This window comes from Numenius arquata, unplaced genomic scaffold, assembly GCF_964106895.1.
Source record: "Numenius arquata unplaced genomic scaffold, bNumArq3.hap1.1 HAP1_SCAFFOLD_663, whole genome shotgun sequence".
Lineage (NCBI taxonomy): Eukaryota > Metazoa > Chordata > Aves > Charadriiformes > Scolopacidae > Numenius > Numenius arquata.
The window spans coordinates 53,964-78,000 of record NW_027415579.1 but is presented as its reverse complement, the minus strand read 5'-3'; the positions used below and the strand labels follow the sequence as shown (position 1 = coordinate 78,000).

At 43.1% G+C, this 24,037-nt stretch overlaps 1 protein-coding gene across 1 annotated transcript; it reads left to right on the top strand.

Annotated features, from left to right (window-relative positions):
* The first annotated feature begins 10,970 nt into the window (after window positions 1-10,970).
* LOC141478811 (olfactory receptor 5V1-like) lies at window positions 10,971-11,903 on the top strand. Its single transcript, XM_074167785.1, has one exon. The coding sequence runs from the start codon at window positions 10,971-10,973 to the stop codon at window positions 11,901-11,903; it is 933 nt and encodes a 310-aa protein (XP_074023886.1).
* The last annotated feature ends 12,134 nt before the right edge of the window (window positions 11,904-24,037 follow it).

Sequence of the window (24,037 nt, the reverse complement as noted above, 5' to 3'; positions counted from 1 at the left end):
ACTTGTTTATATCCAGGTGTTGGAGCAGGTCCCTCACCACCTCCCTTTGGATTATGGGGGTCTCATTCTGCTCCCGGCCCCATCTGTTAGTTCAGAGGTCTGGGTACTCAGGGAACAACCTACTCTCCTACTAAAGACCGAGGCAAAGAAGGCATTAAGTACCTCAGCCTTCTCCTCATCCTTTGTCACTATGTTACCTCCCACATCCAATAGAGGATGGAGATTCTCCCGAGTCCTCCTCTTGTTACTAATATATTTATAGAAATTCTTTTTATTGTTTTTAACATCCAGGGCCAGGTTAAGTTCTAGTTGGGCTTTGGCCTTTCTAATCTTTTCCCTACATAGCCTTACAACACCTTTCTAATCTTCCTGAGTGGCCTGCCATATTTTCCAAACGCCATAAACTCCTTTTTTCCCCGAGTTGTGAAGTAGTTGCCTGTACCATAAATGATTTAAGGTGGAGGAGGTGAGGCTGTTTTTTTAAGGAAAATGAGAGCAAATAATGAACATATAAACATAACTCATTCCAATCTACTTACTCTTACATTTTATAGCTTATTCTCATATGCATGAGACAAAAATATGCTTATACAAAAGAGGCATTGGTCTATTCAGAACAGTAACATACTCTTTAGTTATTCTCTATCATCACCTACCTGAACATATGTTGTCCTTTGTAGGACCTAATTAAGGTCCTAATTAAGGGATCACAAATTTGGCTGGAGATAAGGAACGAAGATTTGGCAGCTTCTTTCTCCAAATATGAAAACAGAAGACTTCCAGGAAATGGCAAGCAGGATACCTTTTTGATACCTTTTGTCCATCCAAAAGGAAAAAAAAAATCGCTTTCCACAGAAGTCCTGGGCAAGTTCCATGACGCAAAAGATATCTTAAGCAAATAAATATTCCCCATAGAGAATAACAGTGACTGTGTAAAAGCACAGTGAAGAGTGAAAATGGAAAAAGAGATCTTCAGTCATCTACCCTCACATTCAGCCTTTACAGTGCTCCTTGTGTTCTGTCTTTACCACTCACTCACGGCTTCCTAATGAACTTAAAAAGACCTGTACATCTCCAATTAGGAAAGTAATTTATAAAGAAGAATAGATACTCATGTGATAGACCTGAGTGGATATTTTTGTATTTACAAGACACACAGATAAAAATCAGGGTAAGGAATAGCAAGGCAGGAAAAAACTTGCTTTTTTAATAGGGAAATTTTAATGGAAAGATTTGATGCATTTTGCTATTATTCTTAACTTACAGGTATATTCTCTAGTTATACATCTGACAGTTTACATGATGAAAATGTATGGGCTAGGTTAATCATGAAGAATTGATTTTTGAAGCTTTCAGCCCTATAATTTTGACTGTAATGGATATGTGATTTCCTGATTTATTTATGTTACTGTAAGACAACAATAAGACTTACCAATTCAGGATTTCCAAGGATGCATGTGGCCTTTAAACTCCTGTAATGAGCAGTGGATCAGAGCTATTTTTTTCTCACCTATCTGAAAGGTTGTCCTTTAAATGACTCAGTGTCTTTTTCTGGGAAAGCTTCTCTTGTAGAAAAAGGCCTGAGCTAATAAAGTCCTCTGCCAATTAAAGAAATGAAAGGGGAGAGGAAGCTTATTATCTCTAACTATCTCCAATAATTATCTCCAGATGACAATTTATATGTATAACTGTACGAAGTAGAAAGAGAGTTTGAAATTAGATTAGGAGAAAAAAGACCATAGCAGAAAATATACCTGTCATGCTTTGTACAGAATAACAAGAGTTTTTTCTCTAAAATGTATAAAGAAGACAAGACTAGATAGGAATGATGTTTGCTGAAATGTCTTGGAATTCTGCAGTTTTATTTTGAATGAAAATAGACATTCTGAGAATGATATTTTTTTCTTTAAAAAAAAAAATCTCATTCAGTTTACAAATCTAAATAATCAAGATGCAGGAATTATTTCATGTTCAAGAAAACTAATCTACATAGAAATCATAGATACCATGTAGATATATAGATATCTATGTAGATGTGTCTACCATAAGTATTTGGAATGCAGATTTTATTTTCTAGATAGGCACTTAATCTGTCTTAAATGTCATTGAACCTATCTAGTCACAAAATTGCTTCTAGAGATAATGAGATATTATAGTATATATATTATGAATGACATGTGAGTATGTATATCAGTGATGTACAGCCCAGATTCCTTTGAAAGAAAAAACAGGAAAATATTATTATTTATTTCAAAGCAACTCTCCATCATCTTCGAAAGGTCACGGAGAACAGGTGAGGTGCCTGAGGACTGGAGGAAAGTCAATGTCATGCCAGTCTTCAAAAAGGGCAAGAAGGAGGACCCAAGGAACTGCAGTCCAGTCAGCCTCACCTCCATCCCTGGAAAGGTGATGAACAACTCATCCTGGATGTCATCTCTAAGAATGCAGAGGAAAAGAAGGTTATTGGCAGTAGTCAGCATGGATTTGCCAAGGGGAAATCATGCTTGATCAATCGCGTAGCTTTCTATGAAGGCATGACTGGCTGGGTAGATGAGTGGAGAGCAGCGAATGTTGTCTACCTGGACTTCAGCAAGGCTTTTGACACTGTCTCCCATAACATCCTCATAGGTAGGCTTAGGAAGTGTGTGTTAGATGAGTGGACAGTGGGGTGGATTGAGAATTGGCCGAATGGCAAAGCTCACAGGGTTGTGATCAGTGACACAGAGTCCAGTTGGAGGCCTGTAATTACTGGTGTTCCCCAGGGGTCAGTACTGAGTCCAGTCTTGTTCAACATCTTTATCAACGACCTCGATGAGGGGACAAAGTGTACTCTCAGTAAGTTTGCTGATGACACAAAACTGGGAAGAATAGCTGACACACCAGAAGGTTGTGCCACCATATAGGAAGACCTGGACACGCTGCAGAGTTGGGCAGAGAGGAACCTAATGAAGTTCAACAAGGGTTGAACCAGGGTCATGCAACTGGGGTAGGGTTCTGCAGCTAGGGAATAAAAACCCCATGCATCAGTACAGGTTAGGGGCTGACCTGCCACAAAGCAGCTCTGCAGAGAGGGACCTGCGAGTCCTGGTGGACAACAAGTTGACCATGACCCAGAAATATACCTTTATGGCCAAGAAGGCCAATGGTCTCCTGGGGTGCATTAAAAAGAGCATGGCCAATATTAGGTTGAGAGAGGTCATCCTCCCCCTCTCTTTTGCCCTGGTGAGGCCAAGAGTTCAAAAAAGACAGGGAACTGCTGCAAAGAGTCCAGCAGAAGGTTACAAAGATGATCAGGGGCCAGGAGAACCTCTTTTATAAGGAAAGGCTGAGACACCTTGGTCTGTATAGCCTGGAGAAGAGAAGACTGAGAGCAGATCTCATCAATGATTGTTTCCTCACTGAAAGGGTTGTCAAGCATTGGAACAGGCTGCCCAGAGAAGTGGTGGAATCGTCATCCCTGAACGTATTTAAAAGATGAGTAGACATTGCTTAGCAATATGGATTAGTGATGGTTTTTCTCAGAGTTAGGTTGATGGTTGGACTAGATGATCTGAATCGTCCCTTCCAACCTAGGCAATTCTATGATTCTCCCATTCATCTGCTTCATTTGACTTGTTATAGCTCCCAGAAGGATTTGTTCCATAATTTTCCCAGGGACTGAAATAAAACTGATGGGTCTATAATTTCCTGGATCCTCCTTTAAGCCTTTCTTATAGATGGGGATGATTGCCTCCTTCCAGTCTTCTGAGATACCCCCAATCTCCACAACTTCTCAAAGATTATGGAGAGCAGCCTCTCAATGACATCAGCGAGCTCTCCTAACACGTTCAAGTGGATATTGTCAGGGCCCATGAATTTGTAGGGATCAAGTTCCTGTAATAGTTTATATACCAACTCTTCCTTCACTGACATCTGTCACTGAGACACTGTCTGTGCTTACATCCACCTAGACTGTTGCTCCCAAGGCCTGGTTCCCAACAGCACTGGTAAAAACAGAGGTGAAGGAAGTGCTGAGAACCTCTGCCTTTTCAGCATTGTTGGTGACTAATTCACCTCTCTTGTTTAACTGTGGGTCAATATTTTCCTTCTGTTTCTGCTTGTTGTTTATGTACCTTAAGAACCCTTTCTTGTAGTTTTTGACATCTTTGGCCAACTTCAATTAGAGCCGAAACAATTTTGCTTGTTTAACTGCATCTCTGCATGCCCTGGAAATGCCCTTGTAGTTCTCAATGGGTATTCATCTGCTTTCCTATTTGTGGTACACTTCTCTTTTCACTTTGAGCAGACTCAGAAGCTCACAGTTAAGCCAAGGGGGTCTCTTGCTCCATCCACTTCCCTTGCCTTTAAAGGGGATAAACTGTTTTTGTGCTTCCAGGAGAGTGTTCTTGAAAAACTCCCAGCACTCACTAGCTGCTTTATTGTCCATGGCAGTTTTCCATGGAATCCCTCCAAGTTGAGCTCTGAGCAAGCTGAAGTTTTCTCTTCTAAAATCTAAAACCTTTGTCCTAGTACTAACCTTCAGCATGCTTCAGCGGGATCCTAAACTTCACAATATTGTGATCACTGCAGCCAAGACTATCACTGACTGAGATATTACAAAGCAGGTTTTCTTGGTTTGTGACTAGCAAGTCCAACAGAACCTCATTGGCACATCTAACATTTGTATGAGGAAGCAGTCCTCCATGCATTCCAGGAACTAGATGGATGGATGACATGTGAGCTGCTGTATTGTTCTTCCAACGAATGTCTAGGTAGTTGAAGGCACCCGTAAGAAACAGGTTCTGTTGACATGAAGCTTTCTTAAGTGACCCAAATATTGCTTCATTGACCTAATCATCCTGGTTTGGAGGCTGATAGCAGACGCCTACTGTGAGATCCTCCTTGGAGACCACCCTTCTAATCTTGACCCAGAGGCATTCAATAGGACTTCCACAATCACCATAGCTGACTTCTATACATTCAATGTTCTCCTTAACATAGCGCGTGACTCCTTCTCCTTTTATTCCCTGCAGGTCTTCATGAAACAGCCTATAGTCATCCATCATGGTCCTCCAGTCATGTGAGTTGTCCCATCATTTTTCAGTTACTCCTTATCATAACTTTCTGACTGGGTGCTGATCTCCAGTTCCTCCTGTTTAACCCCAGGCTGCGTGCATTACTATACATACACTTGAGGTCATTGGTCTTCTGGTTCTCATCTCGGGAAGCAGCTAAGGAACATTTGTCACTGCTCTGGTTGGCCCTGGTTGGTTGCAATGGTGTGAGCATTGACACTTTAGACCTAGCCTTCCAAGTCCTTCAGTTTAATGCCTGCCCACCAAGTTGGCCAGACTGCTGCCAATGTAATGGGAGCATTGAAAGCTACTTCAGATGTACAAAATTAATCTGATACCAGATGAGGATCTGAGTACTGCCTCAATTGCTTACTGATAATGTAGCTCAAGCTAGAATTTTACTGTGGCAGAATTCAGCAGAAGAAATACAATCATGTCAGCTGAAAATGTGCCTTCTACCTAAGTATGACAGTTGAGCAGTGCTGCTTTCAAAGCTGCCTGGAACTGTGTCACTCATGCTTTAAAAACCATATCTAATTCATTAGGAATCTGTGTTTTGTTTCATAATACTTTTCGTGACTTCCTTATAGGATTTACATTTAGTTAATAACTTTTGAAAGAGGAGGATGAATCTCATGGCACTTACATTTCTATTAATAATAGAGTTACATAAATACATAAATTAAGGCTGGAAAAGAACTTTGAGAAGTCTGCTCTAGACTGCCTAGTAGAAGCACATTCCTGTAATTCTTGCTAGGTATGTGGTTAACTACTATTAAAAAAAAAAAGGTATTGGAATTTATTTTTCAGCCTAATTATGCAGTATACTCCATTGCTTAATGAACCTTACTATTCAGTAAGTTTTTCTTAATATGTAACCTCAAATTCTACTGCTGAAATAAATCCATTATCTTGTATTTCTTTTCCTGTGGAACATGAAGCAGAGGATTACTTTCATTTCTGCAACTGGCTGTTATGTACATAAGAAACTGTTGGTTTGCTCTTCATACTCCTAAAATAAACATGACCAGTCCACTTAATCTTTTCTTTTAGGTTATGTTTTAAAAATTCTCCAATAACTATGTTGCTTTTTGCTGGATTGTCTTTCTAATTGACTTGTTAGTAGAAAAGAACAATTTACAGACTATACTCTAATTTATTCACTAATGATGGTTTGCCACAGAAGCATTATGTCCAGGGATCTTGGAAAACCAGATTTTCTTCAGAACTTTTGCATAAGGTGTTGTTCCCTTTTCGGTATTTCTGCACTGAATTGGTCTTATCTATGCGTTCGCTTATTGAACTGCTTGTTGGTGCATACAGAACCTTTTTTTCATCCCATGTTGTAATAACTAATTAGAATGCAAAGTTTTGCCCCAGGTGCTTTCTGCTATTCTACCTAGAATATTGTTGGTGTATGAAAACATAAGCTGCATTTATTCCGTCATTTAGGTCATTAATGAAGATCTTGAATACTGGTACTCCAATGAAATGTGCTGTCTCTTTATAGACTTTCTATTTGGAGATCAAATATTTGGGAATGGTTATTAATTTTAGGGGACTAATTAAGACGTTTCAGCATAAGTGTCTAATGACATTGGACCTAATGCCCATATGTCCAAAGGTATCCAAAATAACTGCAAAGAGCTAGCAGCATAACACAGGACCAACGTATTCCCATACTTCTGAAATGCAATTTAAGATGAGAAAGGATACCCTAGGTATCTCAAATTCAGCTGTCCACCTATTTTTAGGTGTCTGGTTCATTTCCCTAAATTTTGCCTCTTGGTAACTTCACCTATTGTATGGGTTTCTGGCTATACAATATATGTATAGTTTCAACCCTTACTAGTAGGTCCATCTACACAAACTTACTTTATTTTAAGAAAGGCATTATAAACGTGCTACGGGTAAAATAGGAATGGATTCTACCACTTCTCCAATATATCTGAGTAGTTACAATATGACAAATAATGGTGTTACGATCTGCAAGAGTAACAGCTTATCACATGAATAAAATCTAATGGAACTGAACCTGTCTGATGAATTAAAGGCATTACATGGAACTTCATTTCCTGAGGTACCATAAGAATGTCAGCTATAATATCTACTCAGGACAAAGGACTCTCTAATACAGTTCCCTGTCTTTGAAAATGGTCAAAATTATTTCCTAGGGAAAAGTATGGTAAGAGATAAACCTGAAGTGATACAAATATAGTGATACACTGTCTTTAATCTTTTTAGGTCCATCACTCTCTCTTCTGACTAATGAGAGAGAACAGATAACAAATCTACTTTTACTCAGCTCATTCTCACTAAAATCAAGTAAGATGAATTCTTGTGGAATGGGTGCTGAACCTGAGGAAAAAAAGTGCTCAAAAATTAATACAATTTCTCCAGAAAGTAATTCTACATAAGTGACTTGCTCGCTCAGTTAAACTTTCCTCAACCCATAGTCATCTGTCAGACTACAGTTATAAGGCCTATGCAACAGGATGAATGATTAGTAGTATCTACCTTGATCCCACAAGACAGAAATCACATGACTCCAGGGAGTTCAATGGAACTGCCTTCTAATAAAAGATAAGAGTAGAATGAACTTACCTGATGGAAGGTAAGAAAGCTATGTTACCTTATTTCACTGCAGTTCTTTCTCGTAGGATTTACTTGTTCTGATTTGGACAGATGGCTCAGGTAGATATTACAATTGCTTTTATACTGAGTATGAAGGAAAAAAAGTGTTCAAAAGTATAGTTTCCTGATAGGGCAGTAAATTGCTCTCTACAGATGCCTTTTTCTCTTTGTTAACGTAAGGACATTAGCCAACTGCTCAGTTGTTATTGACATTGTAGCTACTTAACATTAGGAGAACAAAGCCCATCTCTTAGATGAGAGACCAATCATAAAAGAATTCTCAATTTCATGCTCATCTCAAAAGTTGTAGCAAATAAAATAATTTAGTTTTAACTTTAGTGCCAATAAATCAACCACTTATTTCAATTTCCGCTGAAGTATCAGTGGATACTTACAGTATGACTTTTTAAAAAGTTCCTCTTTTCAGCATCCCTTGTGTTATTCCTTGGGCATCACATGAAAGCTGGGGGGGATGCTGCATTCTTCAAGGTCAGCGTATGTGAAAGCCACGCTCGGTTAAAACACAACTCTGGGGATAGAAGAAACAAAATAGTAATAGTAAACTATTATCCTGTCTCTTGTAAAATGCTTTCCTGTTCCATAATACTTTTCTTTCGCATGCCACAGAGATAGTAAGAATATATTTTGGTTTTAGAATTAAGGCTGAGTTAAGAATACGAAAGGATATAAGCAATAAGGAGAAAGAGATGGGTTGACCTCCTCCTCAGCAGACAAGAGCAACATGGAGAAGTCTTTTCTCCTGGTGGTAAACTTCCACATTTTTGTGTAAAATTTTTGGCTTAAAGGTGAACTGAGAGGAAAAGAATAAAAGAATAGTGACACAGCTTGGAGAAGAAGAGAGCTTTAAATATTGTAGTGTTATAACTTTGAAAATATTTACTAATTTTTTTTTGTCTAAACAGATCAATTAAGAGAAGACAGAAAATAAGTATTGAATGGTTCAAACTCAGATATCTATAATGAATTTCCTTATTTATCTATCAATATATCTGTTGATATACTTAATCAGCTTACCCGCATTTCAATTATAACCTGTTCTAGATATGCATGTTGGGTGTAGATAAATTCCATTGTTATTTTATTCTTATTTATAGTTAATTTTGGAACTCATTATGCTGCTTTGTACTAATAAACTCATTCAACACTTTCCAATACACATTTGCAGAGAGAAAGGATAAGTAGCAAATACTTAATGACATCTTAAGAAAAAGAAGAAACTATTCTTTCCTTGGTGAGTACACAACTTCTAAACAAAATAACTCAGTGAATGTAGATTTTGCAAGAATTTTAAGTTAGTGTGGATTTCTTGGGGTCAAGACAAGACAGTGCAGAATCATGCTTGCACATATACAGAAAAAAGCAGAAGTGGGCAGTCTATGACATTATAAATGTAGCCAAATCCCTTTCCATTTAACCCTGTCGTACTTTTAAAATACACACCAGCATATTTCCATAGCTCACACCAGGGTATTTCCACAGATCTTTTTTGGTTGAAAAAGTTAAACCAAAGGTGCTATATTTTGGCCAGACTACTTTTCTTTGTGGATAGCATCGTACTTTTTTTTTAATTTTATTTTATTTAATGGAATAAGTTCATCTAGTTTTTAAAAAATAACAAAATTAAGCCCTTAAGAAAACAATTTAAAGAAAAAACAGAACAACTTTACTTATTAAAACATGGATGGATTCAACTACAGCTAAGTTTAAATGTAACTGTATTGTAAATTGAGGTAGAAAAACATTTCCAGATGTTTATTCACTTCCAGTATCTTTAATGCTAACTGACATGAGTCACCTACTGGAGGTGACCATATTTCCTTAAATCTAAGTTTTAAAAAAGTCAGAAATAGGAAAACTTGTTTATAACTAAGATCAAGTTAAGGTAGCAAGACTTTCTGAAAATCAATGATTTTCTCATTTGCAGACTTATGTGCTGGAAGCAGAAGAACCCAAGAAATAGGTAATTACTTAAATAAAAAAAAAAAATCTGTGCTCTGTTGTAGAATATCATATTTCACCCTGTGGTAACCTTCACTTTTTATAGTCCCATGATCCTTTCCAGATCAATCCATGCTTACTCCTACTTGCCTTGGGTGCCCATACATGTGACATGCTGGATCTGATTCTGCTTGAACCATGGAGTTAGTTAGCCAGCTTTTCAGAGTGTGAAACCCACGGCAAATGTGGAAGGAAACTCCTGCAAACTACAGTTCTACCTCCTGCGACATTATGCTTAGTAAGTGCATGGAACAATTTGCGATGATATTCTATGTAATTCCATAACTGAGATAACTTAGTTATGCATTCAGAGCTATGAACACCTACGTATTTGAAATGCTTCACATCTGTGTTAGACATCTCTCAAGTGACTAATAATCACAGGTTAGGAGAGTACTATGCTTGGGACTCTTAGTGCTTTTTCCCTACATAATTCTCTTCATTTTACTGAAAAAGGTATTAAGGGACCTAGTTCAGAATGGCATGTTTGTACACAAATTCTCTCATGAGTGTTCTCTGCTTTGAAACCCAAATATTTGAGCAGAATTATCATAAAACTAAAATTAAAAAAACCCCACTTAACAGCACCCTATCTCTTGTCCCAACCAAAACATTCCATCCACAAACTCCCATTTGCCATAGTTTGACATGCAGGACCAGAACATGTCAATATATATATGTCTCTCACAGACCTCTGCATCTACAGGGGTTATGCTGAAGGCATATGCTGTGGGAACTTGGGACCCTTAGCAGAATAAGAAAAATGCTAAATAGTAGAATTCCTGAGAAACGGAGGAGCCTTTAAGTCAAAGTTTGTGCAGGACTGAAATTCTAAGTGAGCACATAAAGCATTGCACAGACTTACTGGAATTCCTATCATCTCCCCATGCTTGGTGATAGGTAGCCTAATTCGTAATTCTGGATTGTCAGGAGGAAGACAAACTACAAATCAGAGAAGCATGTTTTCAGTCTCAGTCTCAGCTTTCAAGACTTCACTCCTTTGTAGAATCGCAAAGGCCCTAGTAAGAGGATAAAATTAATAGGAACAGGAAGTGCCAGTTGGGCTCAACGGAGAAAAAGGCCTATTTCAACCGCTTTCTGCATGCCTCTTCCAACCCCTCTCTGCTTTCTAATGTGGACTGAAATCTCCTTTCTTTACTCCACATTGATGTCATACCTGCGAGACAATTAATAGGATTTTGTCTATTCTGATTCCAGTGCTAACATCATGCATTTCTCTCCCCTTCAGGTTACATAGAGTAAATGGAAAACCAAACAAGTGGAACTGATTTTCTTCTCTTGGGACTTACAAGAGATCCACTCCTTCAAAGCCTCCTATTCACTGTGTTTTTAATTATTTATCTAGTCATTTTATTAGGAAATACAATAATCATGATGGTCATAAGGACTGATCTCCACCTTCACTCTCCTATGTACTTTTTCCTCTTTCATTTAGCACTTGTTGACATCTGTTACGCCACCGCTGTTATTCCAAAGATGCTGGTAAATTTCCTTGTGAAAGGAAGTGTAACCATTGCTGTCAATGCTTGTATGACTCAAATGTTCTTCATATTCCTCTCAGCTGGGTGTGAAGTTTTTATGCTTTCAGTAATGGCATATGACCGATATGTGGCCATCTGTAATCCGCTGAAGTATCAAGAGGCTATGAGCAAAGATTTCTGTTATCAGCTGGTGGGTAGTGCATGGGCAATGGGTCTCTTATATTCTGTTTTAAACACAATTCCTGTGTTAAATATTCAATTCTGTGGGCACACAGAAATCAGACATTTCAGCTGCGAGCTGCCCCCTCTCCTGTCTGCAGCTTGCAGTAGAACCTTTCTCAGTAAACTCATTCTTCTTTTTTCTGCTGTAATCTTTGGGTCCAGCTCCTTTTTGCTCACTCTCATCTCCTATATCTGTATCATTGCCAGTGTCTTGAAAATACGGTCTGCCGAAGGGAGGCACAAAGCTTTCTCCACTTGCAGCTCCCACTTCATTGTAGTGGGGTTACTCTACATAACTGCTCTGTTCCAATACACAAAACCCAAATCAGTCTCATCAATCATTCTAGATCAAGTGCTGTCGATGCAATACAGCATCTTAACCCCCATGCTGAATCCCATCATCTACAGCCTGAAAAATAAAGATGTGAAAGCAGCATTAGGCAGAATTCTAAAGAAACTGCAATTTGTGTAACGTATAAGCTGGATATTTCAAATACACGTTCTTTAAAACATGGGCTGAGGAGTAAATGACTTATTGGGATTCACTGGTTGCTTTTTCTAGGTTTTGTGATAAAAACCACATCCACATATCCACAAAGCAGCACAATGGCAGGAGGGGATGCCAAATAATACTCTGCCCTAGCAGCTCCCAGGCCCATCACAGGGAAAACTATCAGCCCAGCAGTGGTCCATCTCCGCAAGGACAGAGGAGCACAGAGGTGAAATGGAAGGTAGGGGAACCAAAATTACAGGCTCGGAAGAGGGAACATCCTACCCAGGGTCCTCTCAGGGCTTTCACAGGAGACTTCAACAGATCCATTCCAGGTGTGAAACCCATCACAATGAGTGAAGGGGAGCCAAAGAGGTTGTGCTTTTTGGGCCAATGGGAATTATTGCCTAAGGCTATGGGACACATTATGGGATGCAGGGGACCCGCATTTTGGGATTGCACAGGACTTATTCTGGGATGTCTAGTGGAGGAACCAGAGGCAGAGAAAGTGGTGTACCTAGGTGACTTGGGGAAGAATATGTGTATGAAAACAGAGTGATAAGGGGATAAAAAGGGCCAGTTGCATGTAAACAAGGACTGGTCAGCATGCTGGTGTGGCCATGCCCTGCACCTCATCAGTGCAATCTGTTCTATCTTCTTACTAAATTCCAACTCTAACTCTTTCCCTGGGTGGGGAAGTCTATTCTTTGTGTACATGTGTGTATTCAGTTTTAAGTGCCAGCAATCGGAGTTAGACCACAGGTCAGAGGGTCCACGTGTCTCAGTGCCAGCAACTGGAAAGACAGAAATTAGTGAAATCAATTGCCAGCCACAGGAGTTGGACACAGGCCAGAAGCCTGTGCCACAGTGCCACCAACTGCAGAGAGTGATGATCTGGATGCCAGCAACTGGACTGGGTCTAGGGGTCAGACACCCATGTGTTTATAGCACTAGCAACTAGAGCGTGAGTGTGTAAGTGAGCACCATATGTGAGGTCAGATTCTATAGGAAATGTAGGAAAACTTAGATTGCAAAGTATTTTTCGCTTTTTAAATTCATCTCTGGAGGGTGGTGCTACAGTCAGTAGTGGGAAACAAGAATATTAAAAAAATAATAATAACTCCAAAAGTACCTTTTTTCTTGTGTGAGTAAAAAGAGAACCCAATGTTAATGAGTGGTATAATTGTTTTTGCTTCATATAGCTAGGAATAGGTGATACAAATCTTGTCAAGACTGTAACTTGATGTGTAATCTTGCTGTTGTTTGTAACTCTTTGGACATGGCCATCCAGCCAGTTCCTCCTTGGGGGAGGTCGATCCCAACTTGAGATATTCTATGATTCTGTCATCTAATAGCCCACCTGTCAAATCTATATCTCTCCATTTTAGAGGTAGGAATGTTGTGGCGGGACCATATCAAAGGCCTCACAGAAGTCCAGGTAGATGTCATCCGTAGTTCTTCCCTTGTCAACTGATGCAGTTACTCTGTCATAAAAGGTCACTACAGTTGCCAGATGTGATTTGCCCTTGGTGAAGCCATGTTGGCTGTCTCTAATCACCTCCTTGACGTCCATACATTTTGACATATCTTCTAGGAGGATATGTTCTATGATCTTAACAGGCATGGGGATGATCCCAGGGGGATCCCTTTTTACCCTTTGTCAAAATTGGTGTGATGTTTCCCTTTTTTCCAGTCACGGGGGGACTTCACCTGACTGCCATGACTTTTTGAATGTGATGGAGAGTGACTTGGTAACTACATCAGCCATTTTCCTCAGGACCTTGGGATGTATCTCATTGTATCCCATGGTTTCTCAGGTGTTCTCAAACCTGATCTTCTCCCACAATGCAATTCTGTGATATATAGTCAAGATAAAAACCTTGTGTTATATTGTAGTGCTGTGTTATTTAGACTGTGTGAGCTGATACAGGCAGGACGCAGGAACAACCACAAAACCATGGATTAAGGGCAAAGAACAAATTTAACCTCAATACCTCATGGATCAGGGAACCCTAAAAGTCATAAAAGTTCATACCCTAAAAGTCCTCCAAAGGTCTGTGACTGTTTTACTGTGATTGGTACAAGAAATGGCTGCCTTGTTTGCTGTACCTGATTTGGTATTTTTCTGATCGGTCCATGACAAACTATTCCCAAAAACTGAAGAGTAGCACTAGGGCCCTGTATTTTCTTTAGATTATTTGCCCAACCTCGGTCCTGCAAATGGACTTTTAGCAATTCGGCAGCTGCTTCATTTTCTTCTTGTGACTCTGCCATAATCAAATGATCATCAATATAATGATAAACAGTAACTGTACCCGACCACACTGCTAAATCAGCTGCTATCATCAGGTGGCAAATGGAGGGACTGAGTTTGTACCCCTGAGGCAATACTTATAAAGTATATTGCTTTTGTTGCCGGGCGACATCTTGCACTGAGGTGTCAGGCGGGGTGGAGGGGGGCCGAGGAGTTGGTGGTGGGGCTGGGGGTGGTCAGCTTTTTTGCGTAAACGCTAACTTTTGCCACCAGGAAAACATTTCTGATGTTGTGATCCCATCTATCCCTGGTTTGGGGATACCGGCTTGTACAAAACCATTCCACATTTGTTTCCTTGTCACCCGTGCTGTAACTCCTTTCCATTTTGCTGCCCCTCCTTTACTCACCACCCACACCGAGGGTCCCAAAATCACAGCCCCAGTTTCCCTCAAGGTATTTGCTAGGGTGCCTGCATTACCCACAGCATTTGTCACTGCTGGTATAATCACGGGGTTTAGTGAGGCAGATGCTCCTCTCAAAAACTGCATTTTGATACTTTTTGTCACTGCTACACTGTCCGGATTGGATCCTGTAACCAACACATGAGCCACCCTCATCTGCTGCACCAAATTAATACCTTCCTCCATTATACACCAGTTTCCGAGGGACGACACTAATTCAACAGGTTCTGTATATGCTGCTAAAACTGCTACACACAACCACTGATACGACATCGGGGCAATAATGTCTCGCCTGTCAGGACCTCTGACATTTTGCAGCTGAGCATATCCTTGTTCTGTCTGATCATCAATGGCTCTAGGGCTTAGAAAATCTTTTTCACTCACTGATAAAGGGATAGAAGCAGCTCCACTATCCCATGCTTGCAAACTGCATGACAGTATGCCTCCCCGTCTTTTGCTGATAGATCTCTGAAAATTCCCTTAACTCTTTCAGAGTGTAAGTACTAGTCATCTGCACTCCTCTGTCTGCTCATTCCTGCTCCCCCCCATTTGTATGAGGGGTTGTGCTTCCACCACCTCAGCGCTTTTTTAGCCCGGATCAAATTCAAACTCAGTCTCAGAGTCTGAGGACTCCCTCCAAATATTTTCATCCCATTCCTTGGGATCCCATGACTGTTTTGTAGTGAGAGCACGAACTTGGGAAATCAAAAGCTTACTTTTCCCGTATTTGTCCCTTTTCTTATTAACAATACACGCTACCAACCAGTCTATATTTTCTTGCATCTCAGAGCACTGCTCTGCTTGAACCGTAATTACTTCTTGTGCAATCACCTTTGCATCTTGTAAACTCCTGTTTTTCTTTTCCAATCCTCTCGCTTTACTATGCAATGCAATAACTTCACAGTCAAGAGCTCTTAGTCCGGTAGCTAACAGCCACCCCAATCTACCTGCTAATTTGCGAGAAGAATCTGACGCCACTTTCCACAGCAACCCATGCATAGCCATTTCAATACTCTGGGGGGTAATCACCGCCCTGTCATCTATTTCAGGCCATGCCTCTGGCGGAGACAATTTAGCCAAGAAAGTAGCCACGGGGGTCCAGTGCTCCGTTCTGGGCCATCCCGGAATAGGGGGAGTCACCGTAGTGGCTTCCCCAGTCCCCAACCTTTTTATCAGCCATGGCATAGGTGTTCCTGTAGCTGCCAACTATGCCAAATGTGTGAGCCAATGCAGGCAGGACGCAGGAACAACCACAAAACCATGGATTAAGGGCAAAGAACAAATTTAATCTCAATACCTCATGGATCAGGGAACCTCTGAAGCAGCGGGCAGAGGCAGGCAAGCAGGGGACGCAGGCACCGCGGAGCTAGAGTCCTTATTAGCAAGAGAGTCCTTGTTAGCAACGGAGTGAGAGAGTGAGAGAGCTCCCACTTGCTGTTTGGGCCTGTGTTTCAAGGATTCTGGCAGGCAGAGTTTTCCGCTGTGCTTTGATCTCTTCAACAGCAGGGCAAGAATCTCAGGTGTGTTCGATAAGGTGCCCCCGAGTCCATCCCAGGCCTGTGTTATCTAAGTGCAGATATCCTACTTGTTGAGCACACAGAACTAAGCAACAGTTAGTGTGATATACGTGTTTTCCAGCACCCTACATGCGAGTCACTTGAGCGTGTTTACAGTCCTCCTTGCCAATCTTCTATTACTTTCCCACATAGACACTGTTTAAAAAGCCATGGTCTTTTTAAACAAAATGTCTGAGAGCCAGAAAATTACTCTCTTGCGGAAATATCTAGTTTGTTGTGTATGGTCATTTAGATTTGAACCACTTCCCCCTTCCCTTTCTGTATAGAATGTCTCATTGTCAGGAATTGCTTTTTTACTATTGTAACTACTTCAGCCAGTATGATATAAAGAAAGCAAGAACTGTCTGTGCAAAATTATACCTTGCCTCTTGCATTTCTGCAAGAAGTCTATTTTTTTTTTGTTCAAAATCTAGATGTTTATTTCTGACCTGATCCCATCCTAGAATCAGGTCTCAGATATAAGAAGAGCCAATTTCTGGAGAGTTTTATTTCTTTCCTTTGGAAAGCCTGAAGTGTCAAAGTCAGACTCAAATTAGCTGACTTCCATAGACATGAAATAGATAGCTGACTTATTCAGTTTCTCCATTTGTAAGGGATTGACTTTTTTAGCTTACTTTGTAAATGACTGACCTCTGCTAAAGCACGCAAGTTACTGTAAGAGACTTTATTCACTGGTTTGTCACTGAAGAAATTTCAAGCAAAATAAGGCTTGAAAGATAATTGAGAGGTAACCCAGGCCATCTTTTATCTCCATGAAAACTTAATCATAATCATTCCTAAGAGAAAAACAGAATCATGGAATTGTCAGAGTTGGAAGGGACCTCTAGAGATCCCCTAGTCCAACTCCCCTGCTAAAGCAGGATTGCCCAGAGCACATTACTCAGGACTGCATCCAGGTGGGTCTTAAAAATCTCCAGAGAAGGGGACTCTACACCCTCCCTGGGCAGCCTGTTCCACTGCTCTGTCACCCGCACTGGAAAGAAGTTTTTCCTCATATTTGAATGGAACTTCCTATGTTCCTGCTTGTGCATGTTGCCCCTCATCCTGTCACTGGGAACCACTGAAAAGAGTCTGGCTCCATCATCCTTCAACCCACCCTTTAAGTACTTGTAAGCATTAATAAGGTCTCCCCTCAGCCTTCTCTTCTCCAGGCTAAAGAGTCCCAGCTCTCTCAGCCTTTCCTCATCAGGGAGATGCTCCAATCCCTCAACCATCTTTGTCGCCCTGCGCTGGACTCTCTCCAGTAGTTCCCTGTCTTTCTTGAACTGGGGAGTCCAGAACTGGATGCAATACTCCAGTTGTGGCCTCACCAGTGCAGAGTAGAGGGGGAGAATGACCTTCCTCAACCTACTGGCCACGCTGCTTGTTCATGGAAAGTTTACTATCTACTAGGACCCCCAGATCCTTCTCCTCAGAAGTGCCATCCCTAACCTATACTGGTGCCTGGCATTCTTCCTCCCTAGGTGCTGGACCCTACACTTGCCCTTGTTGAACCTCATTAGGTTCTTCTCTGCCCAGCTCACCAGCCTGTCCAGGTCACACTGGATGGTGGCACAGTCCTCTCGAGTGTCAGCCAGCCCTCCCAGTTTGGTATCATCAGTGAACTTGTTGAGGATATACTCTGTCCCCTCATCCAGATCATTGATGAATATGTTGAACAAGACTGTATTGATCCCTGGGAGACACCACTGGTTACAGGCCTCCAACTAGACCCTGTATCATTAATGACAGCCTTCTGAGTTCTGTCACACAGCAAGCTCTCAATCCACCTCACTGCCCCCTCGTCTAGCTCACACTTCCTCAGTTTCCTCATGAGAATGTTATGGGAGACAGTGTCAAAAGCCTTGCTGAAGTCAAGGTAGATGACATCTGCTGCTCTCCCCTCATCCAGCCAACCAGTTATAACATCATAGGAGGCTATCAGGTTGGTCAAGCATGATTTACTCTTGGTAAATCTGTGTTGACCACTTCCAGTAACTTCCTGTTCCTCAACATGTTTGGAGATGACATCCAGAAGGAGTCGCTCCATTACCTTCCCAGGGACACAGGTGAGACTAACTGGCCTGTAGTTCCTTGGGTCCTCCTTCTTTCCCTTTTTGAAGATTGGAGTGATGTTGGCCTTCCTCCAGTCCTCAGGCACCTCTCCTGTTCTCCATGACCTTTCAAAGATGATGGAGAGTGGCCCAGCAATAACATCTGCCAGCTCTCTCAGCACTTGCAGGTGCATTCCGTCAGGTCCCATGGTCCCAAGTGGCAAGTGGCAGGATGACACATGTCATGGTTTAGCCTCAGAGGGCAACAAAGGACCACGTGGCAGCCGCTCGCTCAGATCGGGCCCCACCGCCAGCACGGCCAGGAGGGGAGAATCGGAAGAAAAAAAGGCAAAAACTCGTGGGTTGAGACAAAGGCAATTTAACAGAACAGCAAGGGGAGCAATAAACAACAACAATAATAACACCGACAGAGGAATATACAACCACGAGTACGATACCACCGCTTGCCGACCACACCTGGGACGCCCCCCGACCGCTCCGCTCCCCCGGGGGATTGACTTCCTCATCCGCCCCCCCGACTTCCTGCCCCTCCCCTTCCCCGGCTAGCTCCTGCTACCCCCTGGGCATGGCTCACATGGGATGGAATACCTGTGTCCCTGCTAGGTCCTGGGGAGAATTAACCCTATCCCCGCCAGACCCAGGATATCATCCACCCCTTATTCCATGCCATGCCCAGATCTTACAGTTTCCAATTAAATACTATCAGTTTCCCCTGACATACATATATATATATACATATGTATATCTCCATACAGGCGTAATGTCCTTAGTCTGTGGGCCATCACTCTAAAATGTCCGTTGAGTTCATTTAGTCCATGACTTCGAGCTCCATCTGTTAGAACAGTCCCTCAGGGCATCCAAGATGGCATGTGTGGAGCTGGACTGTCGCATGCTGTATTCTTGGGGCTGATGTATCCGGTGCGGCTCACGTCCGTGGTCCATGGGTTGAAGATGTCAATCTCAATGAAGTTGCTGGGCGCCAGCTGCTGAGGTCAGTTCTGGTCCCTTCACTGCTGCACTTTACTTGGTTTTTCATCAGAGGCCATTTGTCATTAGTTTGGGTGACTCTTACTATAGTACAACCAATAGCAGTTACAGAAATGAGATGAGTGGCAGGGTCATTTAGCAATTAACATCATACAGTTTCATTCACTGGCTATTCTCGCCCAAAATCAGGTCCCCGTGTGGTACACATCGCACTCCCCCATCCTTCCGCATCACCCACCAAGTGCACCCAGGTCCTTGAGCAAAGGCAATCCCACGGACGGGTTTGCCTTTGCCTGAGGCAGGACTAACCCAGACTGTCTTCCCTAACATATTCTTCATGTGCACTAAGGGGACTTTATCTCCCTCCACAGTACATGGAGGTTTTGATTGGGCAGGGCCAGCTCGGTTGGTAGACCCCCTGGTGTTAACTAGCCAGGTAGCCTTTGCTAAATGTGTATCCCAATTTTTTAAAGTTCCACCACCCATTGCTCTCAGTGCAGTTTTTAACAGTCCATTGTGCCGTTCTATCTTCCCAGAGGCTGGTGCATGATAAGGGATGTGATAGACCCATTCTCTTTGGCCCAGGTGTCAATGAGGCTGTTTTGGAAATGAGTCCCGTTGTCCGACTCAATTCTCTCTGGGGTGCCATGTCGTCACAGGACTTGTTTTTCAAAGCCCAGGATGGTGTTCCGGGCGGTGGCATGGGGCACAGGATATGTTTCCAGCCATCCAGTGGTTGCTTCCACCACTGTGAGCACATGGCGCTTGCCTTGACGGGTTTGTGGGAGTGTGATAGAATCGATCTGCCAGGCCTCCCCATATTTGTATTTCAGCCATTGTCCTCCATACCAAAGAGGCTTTAATCGCTTGGCTTGCTTGACTGCAGCACGTCTCACATTCGTGGATGACCTGTGCAATAGTGTCCATGGTCAAATCCACCCCTCGGTCACGAGCCCATCTATATGTAGCGTCTCTTCCTTGATGGCCTGAGGAGTCATGGGCCCATCGAGCTATGAATAATTCACCCTTATGTTGCCAGTCCAGATCCACCTGAGCCACTTCAATCTTAGCAGTCCGATCCACCTGCTGGTTGTTCTGATGTTCCTCGGTGGCCCGGCTCTTGGGTACATGGGCATCTACATGACGTACTTTCACAACCAGATTCTCTACCCGGGCAGCAATATCTTACCACAATTCAGCAGCCCAGATGGGTTTGCCTCTGCGCTGCCAGTTGCTCTGCTTCCACTGCCGTAACCACCCTGACAAGGCATTTGCCACCATCCATGAATCGGTGTAGAGATAAAGTACTGGCCATTTTTCCCGCTCGGCAATGTCCAAAGCCAGCTGAATTGCTTTCACCTCTGCAAACTGGCTTGATTCACCTTGTCCTTCAGTGGCTTCTGCAACTTGTCTTGTAGGACTCCACACGGCAGCCTTCCACTTTCTATGCTTTCCCACAATCCAGCAGGACCCATCAGTGAACAGGGCATATCTCTTCTCATTTTCTGATAGTTCATTATACGGTGGAGCCTCTTCTGCACGCATCACCTCCTCCTCCGGTGACATTCCAAAATCCTTGCCTTCTGGCCAGTCCATAATCACCTCTAGAATTCCTGGGCGACTGGGGTTTCCCATTCGAGTTCGCTGCGTGATCAGTGCAATCCACTTACTCCATGTAGCATCCCTTGCATGATGTGTAGCAGGGTCCCTTTCTTTGAACATCCAAGCCAGCACCAGCAGCCGAGGTGCCAAGAGGAGCTGTGCTTCCGTACCAACCACTTCCAAAGCAGCTCGAACCCCTTCATATGCTGCCAGTATCTCCTTTTCTGTTGGAGTATAGCGGGCTTTGGATCCTCTGTATGCCCGACTCCAAAACCCTAGGGGTCGACCGCGTATCTCCCCTGGTGCTTTCTGCCAGAGGCTCCAAGTAGGGCCGTTCTCCCCGGCTGCGGTGTAGAGCACGTTTTTAACATCTTGTCCTGCCCAGACTGGCCCCAGAGCTACTGCATGGACTATTTCCTGTTTAATTTGTTCAAAAGCTTGTCGCTGCTCAGGACCCCATTTAAAATTGTTCTTCTTCCGGGTTCCTTGATACAGAGGGCTCACAATCAGACTGTAATCTGGGATATGCATCCTCCAAAAACCCACAATGCCCAGGAAAGCTTGTGCTTCCTTTTTACTAGTTGGTGGAGACATAGCTGCGATTTTATTGATCACGTCTGTCCCGGTTTGAAGTAAAACCGAACCAATTTTCTGTTCTGTAACTTTACATCCTAGCTAGGCCTCCTCTAACTCTCTGAAATTAACGGCATATTGTGGAGAAAACTGCTCGTTCTCAGAATTATAAGACCAATGTTTGTGCTCTGTGCCAAGGGATGGTGTGCAGAGAGGCCCTTGCTTATACTTATTGCTATAACAACCAAGGGCAGCCAATTTCGTTATTTGCCCCCTTAGATGGTCAGAAACAGAAAAAACGTAGAGGGGTCACATCGGTGGGGAGGAGTGGACAGGACAGGTGACCCAAACTGGGGTATTCCATCCCATCTGCCGCATGCTCAATATAAAAGCTGAGGGATCAAAGGGTCAACCCCTTCCTGCGATGGCCGATGTCCAGAGAGGACTCTCTCTGTTCATCTGCCTTTGATCCCGATCCGTGTGTTCCTGACTCCAGAGCTGGAATCCAGTTCCCAATCGTCACTGAGTCCAGTCTGGGACTTCCCCAGTGCCTGCCGGTGATGTAACTGTCATCCTGGGAGCTTGATACAGTTTTGTATGTATTGTATCTATTTCATTATTTTCTTCTTTATTTTTAGTTTAATACTAATTCTTCATTAAAGTAGTTTAGTTCATTCTAAACTTCTGAATCTCCTTATCTCTTTCTCCTCCTCTCTCCTCTTTTAGGGGGGGGGAAGAGGGGGGAAGGGCCATCTGTCGGTCCGGTTTTGGTAAATTCAGCCGAAACCACGACAATGTCCATTGGGATCTGACGGTGTCCATCTTGCCATTTTACTCCTAAAAACTGGATCTCCTGTGCAGGTCCCTTGACCTTACTTCATCTTATGGCAAAACCGTCTTTCAGAAGGATTTGAATTATTTTATTCCCCTTCTCAAAAACTTCTTCTGCTGTGTTGCCCCATACGATGATGTCGTCAATGTACTGCAGATGTTCCGGAGCTTCACCCTGTTCCAGTGCAGTCTGGATCAGTCCATGGCAAATGGTGGGGCTATGTTTCCACCCCTGGGGCAGCCGGTTCCAGGTGTACTGGACATCTCTCCAAGTGAAAGCAAACTGTGATCTGCACTCTGCTGCCAGAGGGATTGAGAAAAATGCATTAGCGATATCAATTGTGGCATACCACTTGGCTGCCTTGGACTCCAGTTCGTATTGAAGTTCTAACATGTCCGGCACAGCAGCACTCAGCGGTGGAGTGACTTCATTAAGGCCACGATAGTCCACAGTTAGCCTCCACTCTCCATTAGATTTCTGCACCGGCCATATGGGACTGTTAAAGGGCGAGTGAGTCTTGCTGATCACTCCTTGAATCTCTAGTTGACGAATCAGCTTGTGGATGGGGATCAGAGAATCTTGGTTAGTTCGATACTGCCGCCGATGAACTGTTGTGGTAGCGATTGGCACCTGTTGTTCTTCGACCCTCAACAACCCCACAACAGAAGGGTCCTCTGAGAGACCAGGCAAGGTAGACAACTGTTTAACGTCTTCCGCCTCCAAGGCAGCTATGCCAAAAGCCCACCGGTACCCTTTTGGGTCCTTAAAATACCCTCTCCTGAGATAATCTATACCAAGGATGCATGGAGCATCTGGACCAGTCACAATGGGATGCTTTTGCCACTCATTCCCAGTTAGGCTCACTTCAGCCTCCAGTACAGTCAATTCTTGGGATCCCCCTGTCACTCCAGAAATACAAATGGGTTCTGTCCCTCTATAGCTTGATGGTATTAGGGTACACTGTGCACCTGTGTCCACTAAAGCTCTATACTCCTGTGGCTCTGATGTGCCAGGCCATCGAATCCACACTGTCCAATAAACCCGGTTGTCCCTTTCCCCCACCTGGCTGGAGGCAGGGCCCCTCTAATACTGGTCATAGTATCCGTTACTCGCCTCTTGCAGAAATGATCTGGAAGTTCCTTCAAGGGGATCAGAAGTAGGCTCAGGCCTTCTATTCTGTCTGGGGAACTGCACATTGGAAACCAGGGCAGCACTTTTCCTGGGGAGATCCGCTTTTGTGGTCGTTCTTCCTTGCAATTCCTGTACCCGTGTCCGTAGGATTGAAGTAGGTTGTCCATCCCACTTCCTCATGTCCTCTCCGTGGTCACGCAAGCAGAACCACAGGGTGCTTCGTGGGGTGTACCCCCTGTATTCTCTATCTTGAGTGGAAAAACGTCTGTTCCTAACAGCTGAGATGCTGGCTCGTACAGGTGGGGAGGACATATTCTCTTCAAGTTGCTGGACCTTCCGGGACAGTTTCTCCACAGCTGAGACGAGGGGAGAAGAGAGATTTTCTTCATATTGCCGAAGTCGGGCAGCCACCTCATCCACTGTTGGTCCCTCTTCGCCTTTCTATTCCATCACTGCTAATGAGTTGGCATATGATGATGGTGCGCTCCGTACAAACTTCCGCCACATGGACCTTGTGCATTGGATCTCATCAGGATCTGTGGGAAACCGGGCATTGTCCAGGTCATAATAAATCATCTCCCGCACGGCTAATTCTCTCCCTATCCCCGCCAGACCCAGGACATCCATTTTGGAGCATTTCCTGCT

Bases quoted from the DNA above. Each gene is read 5' to 3' on its own strand.
- LOC141478811 (XM_074167785.1), top strand. From the start codon at position 10,971: ATGGAAAACCAAACAAGTGGAACTGATTTTCTTCTCTTGGGACTTACA.